The sequence below is a fragment of the Gracilinanus agilis genome, chromosome 2, assembly GCF_016433145.1.
Source record: "Gracilinanus agilis isolate LMUSP501 chromosome 2, AgileGrace, whole genome shotgun sequence".
Lineage (NCBI taxonomy): Eukaryota > Metazoa > Chordata > Mammalia > Didelphimorphia > Didelphidae > Gracilinanus > Gracilinanus agilis.
The window spans coordinates 400,151,758-400,165,479 of NC_058131.1; the positions used below are offsets into that span (position 1 = coordinate 400,151,758).

Below are 13,722 nucleotides of genomic sequence, written 5' to 3' on the forward strand. Positions count from 1 at the left end.
CTCTTTCTCCATTACTCTCCTCCCTCCTTTCTTCTCTCTCTCCTTCCCTCTTTCTATCATTCTCTCTTCTCCTTTTCTCCTTTCTTCTCTCTCTCCAACATTCCCTCTCTCTCCTACCTTCTTCTCTCTCTCCCCCATTTTCCTTCTCTCTCTCCATTACTCTCTTCCCTCCTTTCTTCTTTCCCTCTCCTTCCCTCTCTCCATCATTCACTCTCCTCCCTCCCTCCTTTCTTCTCTCATCTTCTCTCTTTCCCTCTCTCTCCATCATTCATTCCCTCTCCTTCCTCTTTCTTTTCTCTTTCTCCCCCCCATCTCTCTCTCTCACACACACACACACACTCACCACACAATTTCAGATTATTTCCATCTTCTCACTCCCTCAGAGTCCTAGCATCTCGCAGGAGGTTGCCACAGGTCTACCAGGCTTTCTGGGAACAGGTTGATCAGGAGACGGGAAGCTTTGGATTTCGATACAAGCTCAGCCACACATTGTGGCCCCCTGATTCCTCTCTGTCCCACAAAACTCTTCATTGGCACCAGGTGAAGAGATGGTACAAGAGAAATTATGTAAGGGAAAATGAAATATACTTAAATCAAAGGACCTTCCTGGGCTCAAATCTAAGCTGACAGCTTTTGAACTACATGACCTCGGACAAGTCCTCTCATAGAATTATTGTAAATCCAATGGAAGGGAACTTTATAACCCCCTCATTTTATAGATGAGTGAACAGAAGCCCAGAAATGAGAAATGACTTGCCCTATATCACATGGGCACTGAATGACTGAGTCAGGATCTCGGATTCAAACTCCAACTCTTTGCAGTATAGTCTGAAATAAATAGGAAGATGGGTAGATTCACTCAGAGAAATGGCATAATGACCCAGAAAGTTGTCTCAACACAAAGTTGTCTGTGAAGTGGGCAAAAGTTGAGAATTGAGAAAGTCATTTCATCATATCCAGCAACAGAAGTGTCTGCCCACCACCTCTCCAGACTGCAGTTACCTCATACCTACAGGACGGTAACTATGAAGCAGTGTCACTCCAAAATTTTTCTCAATACCCAAAAATGGAGTCAAGAGAGCTGAGTTCAAGTCCTGATTCTGCCCCTTTTACTCTTTAGGGGAAATCACCTCCCGGCTAAAATGAGAAGCTGACACCAAATAATCTCAAAAGTCTATTCTATGAACCTATTATCCTGGAAAAAAAAAAAAAGTGGTTTACTCCAATCAATAAGCAACAATCTACCAAGCACCATCCTAGACCCTGGAAGATATAAATACAAAAAATGAAACACCTACTTGTAAGAACCTTACAATCTAAAATGGCACATTAGGCAATTCAATCAAACCAGTCTCCTAGTCTTTTAGAGAATAAAGGGTTCAGGTCAGCTAAGTGGCACAGTGGATACAGCCAGGCCCAAATTTGGAAAGACCTGGGTTCAAATCTGACCTCACACTTCCTAACTGTGTGACCCTGGGCAAGTCACTTAACCCCCACTGCCTAACTAACCCTTGCCCTTCTGTCTTAAAGTTGTTATTAAGATAGAAAGTAACTTAATGTCAGCTAGCTCACACTCAACAAAGACAAGGAAAAACTGGACCAAGATGAGCCAGGGGCTAATAATTCAACTTTAGATGAATGCTACTATCTTGCTCACCTCCACACCTGGGGTAGCACAAAGGTGAAGTATCAGCAAACAGGTCTCATGCCTGTGGCTGTTACCAGAGATGCAAAGGAAATGTTTGCCCAGGAAGTTGAAGTTTCTAAGCTAAAATGAAGATTCTGAATTGTGTATTTAACATGACCCCCAATCATCACGGATCACTGAAGACACAGTTCAAGAATCCAATTAGAAATCCCAGCATAATGTTAAAAGCCATGCCCCTGACAAACTTTCTTTTTCTAATCTTCTAAGTTTGGGATCGATGCCACAGGAAATACTGAGAGGGATGATCCAAGCCCACTGTTATCTTCTCAAGAAACAGCTGCATTTACAAGGACCTCTTTGATTCTGAGAATGTTCAGGGACATAGTTTTCAGCAGAGAGGCCTTGCCTACAACAAGTCTTTTGCCATTTTCTCATTTGAGCCTCATGAACCTGTAGAGGAAGAGACAACAGAAATATTGCTCTTTTCACAGAAAAATAAGGTTTGAGTGATTCGTCCATGGTCAGAACTAATTAATGTTGGTGGGGGGATCTGAACCAAAGCTTTCTTAATTCCAAATCAGCTTCTCTTGCTTCTCAGCTATAACATAGGAACTCAAGTTTATCCTAGAATAAATTAATATGGATTTGTAAGAAGCCAGCTCTGTATTCCTGAAACAGATATAGGTATTATTATAATTAGATATATATAGACAGAGAGACAGAGACAGACAAGCAGATATAAAGACAGATAAATAGATAAACAGACAGACAGATGATAGATAAGTTAACAAACAGTTAAATAAATAAACAGACAGGTAATAGATAGACAAAACAGATAAGTAGACAGACAGAGAAATAAGAGAGATAGATAGACAGACAGACAGGCAAGCAGGCAGACAGAGAGACAGACAGATAGATATAGGTAATCTGACAGACACATATATACATTCATAGATAGACAGACAGATAAGTAGATAGATAGATGGACAGACAGATAAGTAGACAGATAGACAGATAGATGGATAGATTAATAATCTGAGACACATACATACATTCATAGATAGATAATTAGGCAGATAGATGGATGGATAGATGGAGAGATAATATGACAGACACATACATACATTCATACACAGAGATAATTAGATAGACAGATAGATGGATAGATAAATAATCTGACAGACATACATGCATTCATACATAGATATGAGAGAAGATATTTCAATACACATAGCAATCATTGAATTTAGACCTATAAATGACCTCTGCCCCTTCAATCCAACCCTTTCATTTAAAAGAAGAAGAAAATGAGGGCAAGAGGTGTTCTGGGGCTTTCTCCATGTCAAATAGAGAAGTAAATAACAAGGGCAGAATTGGAATTTAGAGCCCAGGCCCTCCTACTCCAAAGTCCTTTCCTATATTTCTCGATGCCAGATTGTACATCATATACCCATTCCACTAGCTATTTTTTTTCCTAAAAGAAACATATAGGAACACCAGAGAGCATTCTATAGTCTCTTATCATAACAGTAGTTTTTTTCTTCTCCTTCTTCTCTAAGATATGATGTCCTTTCATAGAGAAGGAGCAAGGCAAATTGGGGGCCCAGACATGGGGGAAGAGAAGAAGGTTATGTAAAAGGATCTTCTTTATCTTAAAGCTGCAAAATTTTCATTTTGATTCAAACTGTTTTTTTATGCCCAGTAAATGTTAATCTGGCAAATTACAACCATTTTCAAATGGGGGTGGGGGGAAGCAGCAGCATCTCCGAGGTGGCAAGACGCTGGATATTCCCTTTAAAAGTGGAGCAGAGAGGGGGCAGCTGGGTAGCTCAGTGGAGTGAGAGTCAGGCCTAGAGACAGGAGGTCCTAGGTTCAAACCCGGCCTTAGCCACTTCCCAGCTATGTGACCCTGGGCAAGTCACTTGACCCCCATTGCCCACCCTTACCAATCTTCCACCTATGAGACAATACACCGAAGTACAAGGGTTTAAAAAATAATAATAAATAAAAAAAAAAGTGGAGCAGAGAGAGCAGCTAGGTGGCTTAGTGGATTGAGTCGAACCTGGGTTCAAATTTGGCCTCAGACACTTCCTAGTTGTGTGACCCTGGGCAAGTCCCTTAACTTCATTGCCTAGCCCTTAACCTCTCTTCTGCCTTGGAACCCAATACATAGTATTAATTCTAAGACAGAAAGTAAGGGTTTTTAATTTAAAAATGGGACAAAAGGAAAAAAAGCCTCCAGTAATCTATAGAAGGAATTGTGTTTAACCAACAGGTGCTTCTTAAAGGAGCCCAGAATTTAAAGCAAGAGGTGAGGCCTCAGAGATCACCAGTTCTCACACCCTCCTTTTAAAGATGGGAAAATTGAGGCCCAGGGAGCTGAAGGGACTATTTCAGTGACACAGGAAGCAGCTAAAACCAAAGTTACAACCATTCCGCCTCCCAAAATCTATACCACACACTAGGGAGGTAAGGGAGGGCACAGCTTGTCTAGATGAGGGATTAAAGAACAAAGAGTTTAAGTGATCTAGCCAGAGCCACAGGAATTAGTCAGCAGAAGTATCTAGAACAGAACCCAGCCTTTTGGCCTCTTCATTCAATGCTTTATTATCCATGTCTAAATAGAATGAATGCCCCACAATCACCAGTAATCACTCAGTCCTGACCCGAAAAAAGTCTACTGCCCCACAAGGTCAAGGGAAACTCTGCAAAGTTCACATGTTCCCCTTTGGCTAGCAATGGCTATTTCAACATGAAAACTTCAGGCTTGGGAGCACACAGTCCCATAATCTTGGGAAATGTCTTCAGTATCTTCTCAGAGACCAAAATAAAGCTGGAACCTGATACTTGTTACCTGATTCAAAAATCACCATTTCCATCCTTTAGAATGGGAGTTTACTTGTCTCCTCCCTAAGGGTCTCTCCATCTAGTTAGAGTTTCTTTTGCCATTGCCCTAAGCATCTTTGTAGCCAGAGAAGAAAATAGTGGTGGATGTGGAAAGGGAGGAGATGGTATGCTAATTAAAGGAATGCTAATTAATGGCCCAGAATGCAGAGCGGCAATGTCAGTGGCATCTCCAAGAAGGCCTCTGAAAAATACAGATTCAACCCCATTCATTTTGTTCAGGCACCCAAACTGATGGATAACTACCACTCAATCGGTCATCAATTTCCTTAAAGAGTGTGTGTGTGTGTGTGTGTGTGTGTGTGTGTGTGTGTGTGTGTGTAAAACATTTATTAATATATTTTTTTAGAAAAGATAACATAGTTACATAATTCATGCTCTTACTTTCTCCTTCACCCCCCCCCATTCTTCCCCCCATGGCTGATGCGTATTTCCACTGGTTTTAACATGTGTCATTGATCAAGATGTATTTCCAAATTGTTGTTAGTTGCATTGGTGTGGTAGTTTCGAGTCTACATCCCAATCATGTCCACCTCAACCCATGTGTTCAAGCAATTGTTTTTCTTCTATTTCCACTCCTGCAGTTCTTCCTCTGAATGTGGTACAGTATATTTTTTACTAAGTGCCTGGCACTGTGTTAGGAGAACCCGAGTACAAAAAGTGAAACAATCCCCACTCGAAGTGAGTTTACACTCTAATATCAGAAGCAAGCTTTCGGCCAGGCACCTCCCCTGGAAGAGTCCCTTCACCTCTATTTGCTTCAAGTTTCCTCATCTGTAAAATGTTGATAATAAAGCACCTGCCTCCCAGGGCGGCTCTGAGGATCAAATGAGATAATATCAGACAAGTCTGCAAAGTGTTTTGTAAACGGCAAAGGGCTATATAAATTCTTATTCAGAGTGTTAACGTTCCTAGCAGAATAAATATTTGTTTAATGAATATATTTAACTGTCTCAAAGTAAAAGAAAAATAACTTCCGCAAAAACTTAAAAGTGCTATTAAATTTAGGTGAACTTGTCAAACAGTCCATTTCATAAAAAAAGTAGTTTGTCCTATTAAAAGAAATGCGAACTAAAGCAATGTTGAGGTTTTACCTCATATCCATTAAATTGGCAAAGATGTCGAAAAAGAAAAATGACACATTTTGGAGGGGCTGGAGGAAAACAAGTACACTAATTAATGCACTACTAATGGGGCTGTGAATTAGTCCAGCCATTCTGGAAGCAATCTGGAACTAAGCCCCAAAAATCACTAACTCTTCATAGTCGGATTTAACTATTGTCTACTTAACCTATACCCCAAAAAGTAAGAAGAAAGGGACCGGGGGCAGCTAGGTGACTTAGTAGATGGAGAGCCAAACCTGGAGTTAGGAAGACCTGGGTTCAAATCTGGCCTTAGAGATTTCCTAGCTGTGTAACCCTGAAGAAGTCACTTTGCTCTAATTGCCTAGTCCTGTTTCGAAGACACATGGTTAGGTTTTTTAAAAATAAAAATACAAAAAGAACCATCTAGGGGGCAGCTGGGCAGCTCAGTGGATTGAGAGCCAGGCCTAGAGATAGGAGGTCCTAAGTTCAAATCCTGCCTCAGACACTTCCCAGCTGTGTGACCCTGGGCAAGTCACTTGACCCCCATTGCCCCACCCTTACCACTCTTCCACCTAGAAGCCAATACACAGAAGTTAAGGTTTAAAAAAAAAAAAAAAAGAACCATCTATAGAAAAATATTTATAGCAGTTCTTTTCATAGTAGCTAAAAACTGAAAAACTATTGAGGAATGGCTAAACAAATTATAGAATATGAATAGAGTATTATTGTTTTATAAGAAGTGACAAAATGGTCGATTTCAGAGGAAATTGGGTAGATATCTATGAAAGGACGTAGAATGAAGTGAGCAGAATAATTTATATAACATTATAAAGAAAATAGATTTGAAAGACTTTAGTACTGATTGATGCAATGATAAGATAGGAGTTAGGAGAATGAAGACTACCTTTTCTCCTGCCTGAGAAGCAGGGAGCTTAATATACAGTGACACACATTTATTTTTATTTTTTTAAAACCCTTACCTTCCATCTTAGAATCACTACTGTGTATTGGTTCCAAAGTAGAGGAGTGGTAAGAATTAGGCAATAAGGGTTAATTGACTTGTCTAAGGTCACTCAACTAGGAAGTATCTGAGGCCAGATTCAGAGATACAGTTTTAGACATAATCCATGTGGTCATTTGTTTTTGCTGGACTATTCATATTTGTTTTGAAAGTTTTTCTTTTTCTTCTTTTAAAAATTGTTTAATTGGGCAGGGGAAGCAGAAGAGAGAAAAATTATTATAAACATTAACTAAAACAAAAAAGAAAGCAAGTCATTAAACTAACTTATTCATCAATAACAAATTAATAGTGTTTCCCACCTGAATTCCAAAGCGCATGATGAATATGAATTTAGAAAAAGAAGGAACTAGCTGTGTGTCCCTGGGCAAGTCACTTAACCACAATTGCTTAGCCCTTATTGCACTTCGGTTTTAGAATCAGTTCTTAGGTACATTGATTCTAAGACAGAGGGTAAAAGTTTAAAAAAAAAAAAAAAGACAAGAAACAGAAGGAACCTGAGAAGCCATCAAGTCCAGCCTCATTTCACAGAAGAAACGGGTTTAGAAAAGTGACTAACGGGGCAGCTGGGTAGCTCAGTGGATTGAGAGCTGGACCTATAGATGGGAGGTCCTAGGTTCAAATCTAGCCTCAGACACTTCCCAGCTGTGTGACCCTGGGCAAGTCACTTAATCCCATTGCTTACCCTTACCACTCTTCTGCCTTGAAGCAATGCAATACACAGTATTGACTCCAAGATGGAAGGTAAGGGTTTAAAAAAAAAAAGTGACTAACTAAATGCAGAAGAAAAACATATGATCAATCATGTAGTTCGATGGGGATATGATTAGAGTTTTGATGTTGAAAGATCACTCTACTGCAAATCTGAATAACATGGAAATAGATTTTGAACAATGATACATGTATAACCCAGTGAAATTACTTGTCAGCTTTAGGAGGAAGGGGATCATGAATCATGTATTCTAAATTTTCTAAAATGTTCTAAATTTTTTTTTTTAAATTTTAAATTAAAAAAGAAAAGTGACTTACCCAGAGTCACTTAGGCAATGAGTGGCCAAACCACAATTCTAATCCAGGTCCTCTGATTTCAAATCCAACAAATTCTTGGGAAAAGAGAGAGCCCAACCCAAGCAATTGAATAGAGGATAAATCAATCAAGCTATTAGATTATCATTTCAAACTTCCGGAGAAACAGAAGGGAAGGCTGGATCTGGAGGAGGAGGTGGAAGACATTGCTTTGTAATTGACTGGCCTAATTTATATGTGACTTAAATGACAAAACATTCCTCAACCATTTCTTGGTACAAACATCCTTTGAGAATGTCGCCCACTGATGCCCACACAAGTAGGTCAACTCCAATCAGCAACCCCCATAAAGAAGACTCCTGCTTTCACTCTTTCTTCTAAAAAACATCATCGTTTTTAGAAACTTGTACCCCAAAGGCAGCAAACCCTTGACAACCCTAGCTCGAAAATCTCTTCAGAAGATTTCCTTATCACTCAACACACATATCAGTGACACGGTCTAAGTCCAGACTTGGGATTCTCTACCCTGAACTCAAGAAGCTGATCCAGGCCTTGTTATCTCCACCCCACAAGAGACTCGCATGATAAAACTCTTGGCTGAGACACAAATTACTCAGATGAGAGAATTAAAGAAGTAAAAAAATAGATAAAACTAAAGTAAATCAGTATCATACAACACAACTTTTCCAGGAGCCACCCCGAATAGGCACTGGAGCTCTTGGGATCCTAGATGCAGAACCAGAACCGGTCTCAGACTGGATTCATCGCTTTCTTTAAAAACACTTTCTTTAAAAATATCAGCTTTCTTTAAAAGGGCTTTAATTCAAGATGATTTCAGAAAAAGCTGGAAATATCTGCAGAAACTGATGCAGAGTAAAATAAGCAGAACTGGGAGAACATTGTACACAATAATAGCAATAGTGGACGATGATTATCTGTGAAAACTTGGCTACTCTCAGCAATGCAATGACCTGGGACAATCCTGAAAGATTTACATAAGGGAATGCTATCTATCTCCAGAGAAAGAACTACTGGAGTCTTCTTTCACATCAGTGTATTTATTTTTTTATTTTGGGGTTTTGGTTATCTATGAGTGTGCTCTTAATATGGAAGTGTATTTTATATGACAAAAATAAAAATTTTTTAATAATTAAAAAATTAAATAAAAGAGCTTAATTTCTACTCCTATATCCAAACTTAATTTTCCTAACTGTAGTTCCTGAAGAAAGTTCGCTCACATATACACCACTGGTGCTCACTCTCTGGGCCTCTTAAGATAATGAGCAATTGAGGCAACTTGGTGGCTCATGGAGTAAGAGAACCAGGCCCATAGATGGGAAGTCCTGGGTTCGGGTCTGATCTCAGCCATTTCCTAGATGTGTGGCCCTGGGCAAGGCACTTTAACCCCTAGGCCCTGGGCAAGGCACTTTAACCCCTACTGTCTAGCCCTTACTGTTCTTGGGTGTTGGAACCAATACTTAGTATTGATTTCAAGATAGAAGGTAAGGATTTAAAGTTTTTTTAAAGGTAAAGATTTTTTAAAATTAGCAATCTAACATGTATAACCCAGTGGAACTGCTTGCCAGCTTCAGGAGGGGGGAGAAAAGCGGGGGAGATCATGAATCATGTAACCATAGAAAACTATTCTAAATTAAATAAATAAATGAAGTGAACGATCTATCCACTAAATAGCACAAAAAAGAGATATGACATAAAATTACTTAATTTTAGCACTGAAAAGGAAGAAAATGCATTTATTAAATGCCTACTGTATTCCAGGCATCGTGCTAAACATTTTACAAAGGTAATCCCATTTAATACACCTAAAAAATCCTAGGTACTATTATTATGTTCATTTTACAGTTGAGGAAAATAAAGGTTAAATATCAAAGAGCTAGACACCCAAAGCCAAATATGAAATCAGATCTTCCCAACTCCAAGCTCAGTGCTCAATCTATCTGGCCTCCTAAAATAGGGATCACAGAAGTAGATCAAAGATAAGGAACCTCAGAGTTCTTCTAACCCAGCCTCCTCTTTTTATAGAGAAGGGAATTGAGGCTTAGAGAAAGGATGATTTACCCAAGGTTACACAACAAATGCCAGAAATAAGATTTGGACCTAAGAATCTCCTGACCCCAAGGCCAACATTTCTCAACATGCTTCCTCACACTCAAATTTCACTACTTCCACTAAAGGAAATCTGATATACACAAAAGAGGAAATGAGGCAGAAGGCTCCTCTCTCTAATTCCCATCTACACCTTCCTCCTCCAGAAGGGGCCAACCCCATTCCATCCTACCTTCAAGATATATGTCTAAATGAAAATAGACTCCAAGGAGAAAAAGGATGGCTCTAATATCACCCTGGAATTTCAATTCAGCTTTAAAAAAAAAAAAAGATTCATAATAAAACTAGAACTCTTAGGCCAACTCAACTTGAAATACCTAGCTGATCCTTAAACCACCCTAGGCCCAAAGGTAATCTTCTGGTTACGTCTGCAACCTGCAATAAAGTCATTTCAAATCTACTCCCTAGCTCAGAAACACTTCCAGGACTAGGCCAGAATGGATCTTCTTTTTAGAGATGATCTAATATTTCTAACTCATTTTCATCCTAAATTTATTGAAGCTCTAACCATTGGAATAGTATTGCCTTTCCAAAACTAGAAGAGGCAGGTGCAAGCAAACAGTATTCCCTTTTGGAGTCCATCTAGCTAGGCCCCACTTTGTATTTTTCCAAAACCAACTACCTGCTTTAGCAATAAGCTAGAGATAAATGAATTTTCAAACCAGAAAAGACTCTAGAGTTCCTCTAAGAAGGTATTAGGCACAGTAGAAAGAGCCCTGATTTAGCATCAGAATATCTGGCTTTGCATTCTACTGGTCACTTACCCTATTTGGCCTTGAACACAACTCATTTCTCTAGGCCTCGGTTTCCTCATCTGTAAACAAGAAGCCAGACTAAAGGCCCTTTGCAGCTCTAGACCCTACCCTATGTGACTGAGGGAAATCACTACTCTCAGGCTCAATTTCCTTATCTATAAAATGAAAATGATGATGCACTTACTATCTATACCTCACTGGGTGGTGAAAAGGAAAGATTTTTCTTCAAGCTTTAAAATGTTATTATGAGAGTTCTAATTATTATGGTCCAACCTCCTCATGTCATATAAGGAAACTAAGAACAGAGAGATGCTCTTAAAACCAATACTAACTCTAACACCTAAATTAAGTCAATTTAACTTTCCAAAGAATTGAGTTATCACAGAAGTTTCTTCCAGTTTCCAAATTAGTAATCCCTTCAGAATATTACTCTTCTATTAGATGGCTCCAGCTTCTATAAAAGCAATAGCTTTAACTTACATATAAATTTACAGTTTACTGAGCCTGTAAATAAATTATTTCCCTGGGGTCTTACAATCCTGAAGGTAGATATTATTACTAACCCCCATTTTGTGGATGAAGAAACTGAGGCTCAGAAAAGTCAAGGTCACTTAACAGCAAAAGATATTTTATCAATCAATAAACAGAAGATAGTCTAGGCCCTCAAAGCACTACATTAAAGTTATTAAGTTCAACCCAAATTCCATTTTTTCTATACACGCACACGCACACACACAAAGGTTTTAGATGGGGCAAATCTAAAAAAGGTAAATGTATATGGGGAAGTGATTAGCACCTTATCTTGTCACCCCCTCATCTCTTTTTTTTTCCGAATCAGACAGGACTGCAGTGTTAGTTGCTGAGGTCCATTGGTATTGGGGGGTGGAGAGAGGTACATGGAAGAGAAGCTGAGACAAGCTTATCTATTTTTAAACCTTCACCCACACTTTCAGGAGGAACACTCTGTCTGATTCGAGTCCTCCCACCCTCATCACCTTCTGCTATTCAGCAGTCGGAGCCTGAATGCTGAAATGACAAAAAAGGAGCCTCCACTTCTCAGTTACTTTCCTAACAATAAATACTGGAAGAGTAAAAACTAGGCACAAATACACACACACACACACACACACACACAAATACACTAGTGGTAAGAAACAGCCAAAAGAAAATGAAGAAACCACCCCTGAAGCAAGAGAAACAAAAAAGAGAATACTTTGCTAAAGGGACCAAAAGGAGCTCAACCAGCCTTGCTTTGGAGCAGTAATACAAAAGCAGTCCCTGCCAAGGGGGCACTCTCGAAAGGTCCCAGCTCCGTATTGCTGGCCAAGGGAGGGTTAAGGGTGAGGATCACAGAAGAGGATCAGCGAACTTTCCAACTACATACCAAACGGGTACCCAGAGGTATCACTTTCCGCTCCCCTGAAGGGCTACATTGTACCCAAGGCTCCTGCATTCCTTATCTAGCTCCACACATCTTCCTCTAACACCTGTGCACCACACACAGCCACCCACAGGGGCAATATTTACCGCTCGGCGCTAGTGTTTCTAAACTGCAGCAGAACTGTTGGTAAACATCACGACAACCCGAAATGCAAGCCGTTGTACCACCGACGGGTCCTCCCCTTACCTCATCTAATTGTTGCCAGCTCGCTCCATTTTTTTCCTGCTTCCTGCCTCATTACAATAACCTTTCCGCATAGTGCTGTGTCAATCAGTGCCCGCAAGAGGGGAATAAAAATAAAATTTTTCTTAACCCAGAGCATTCAAGGAGATAAGTCTCTAAAGAAGAAGCTCAGACGGGATCATCTCCCCACAGCGATCCCCTACCCGGGAAGCCCCCCGTCCTCGCTCCAATGGAGCTTGCACCCTTCCTTCCACAGCTCCTTGTACTCCCCCCAATCACAGACCGACGCACGCCTCCCGGCACTTACTCTTGAGCGCCGAGATGAGGGTTTTCCCATCCTTGATGAGCTCTTTAATGAACTTGTTGGTCTTATCCAGCTCGGCTTCATGAGACTTGAGCGTGTCTCGGAATTGCGGGCTGTCCAAGCAGCAGTCACTGAACTCCAGAGCTGGGAGTCCCATAATCTCCCCCAAGCCTGGGGGAGGAAACCTCTCCCCAAGGACAAACTAGCCCAGAGATTTCCCTCCCTCTCCTTCCCAGTGCCCCTGCACTCGTTCCCAATGCCTATACCTTATTTAAAAAAAAAATGCAAAATGTTCTACTTTCGTTTGCAAGCCCAGCTCAATTGGGTTATCGCGGGGGTGCGCCCTGCGCCACCTCTTCCACAGGTGGGGCTCCGGCTCTTCACAGGGGGCGGGCAGGACCCTGGGAGCCGGCAGGGAGCGAAGAGCAGACTCTAGGGTGCCGCGCGATCCGCATCCGCCGCAGGTTCAGAAGACCCGAAGCAAGAGCAGCGGGGAGCAGGAAGAGCAGCCGAGCGTTGGGGCACTCCTCATGGCGAGCGGCACACACTGCAAAGCCACGGGCAGCCCTGGAGCAGCACAGCACAGGTCTGCTGCCTTCCCTTCCCCATTCAATGCGCTGTTGCTTGGAGCGCCCTCTCCCAGCTACCGCTGCTGCCGCCGCCACCGCCGCCGCCGCCGCGGTCTGGGCCTCCCGAACCTGCTAGCCATGATCTCATCCCGCCAGGGCCAATCAGGGGACTCGCGCCCGCCCGGCCCATGGGCGCGCGGGGAGGGCGCGGGGGAGGGGGTTCCCTGCCCAGCGCCGGGAAGCCCTTCCGCGCGTGGGGCCCAATCAGCAGCCGCCTTACCGGGAGTGGCCGGAGCCCGGGGAGGAGAAAGGAGAGAGGAGGGGTCCTGGAGAAGTGGAAAGAGTCTGGAGGAAGAGGAGGGAGGGGTGTGGCCGGAGTCCTTAGCCCACGCACCACGCACCAAGTGCAGTGTCCGCTGTTACTCTCTCCTCGTGCAAAGGCGCCGGGTGCTGCAGGGGATCCCAGCTGGGGTGAGGGTGGGGGTGGGGGGATACTACGGCGTTAGCCCCAGGCTCCAGCCCTGCCCCCGGGAAGGTGCTGCACCCCACCCCCAACCTGCATAGGAGACTTTTAGCTGATCTCCCACGCGTCATGCAAAGCCTGGAGATAAAGACGCCTGCTTGTCTTCGAGATTTATTCCTAGGGCCTGAAGGCTCTTCTT

The 13,722-nt window shown here is 42.0% G+C and overlaps 1 protein-coding gene across 1 annotated transcript in view; it reads right to left on the reverse strand.

The window, feature by feature from the left end:
- The window catches only part of ARHGAP26 (Rho GTPase activating protein 26), a 552,571-nt gene extending 539,923 nt beyond the window's left edge, over nucleotides 1-12,648 (reverse strand). Inside the window, exon 1 of the mRNA XM_044659871.1 lies at nucleotides 12,495-12,648. Within this exon, the coding sequence (XP_044515806.1) occupies nucleotides 12,495-12,648 (154 nt within the window). The remainder of the gene's footprint in view (nucleotides 1-12,494) is intronic.
- Nucleotides 12,649-13,722: the final 1,074 nt, after the last annotated feature.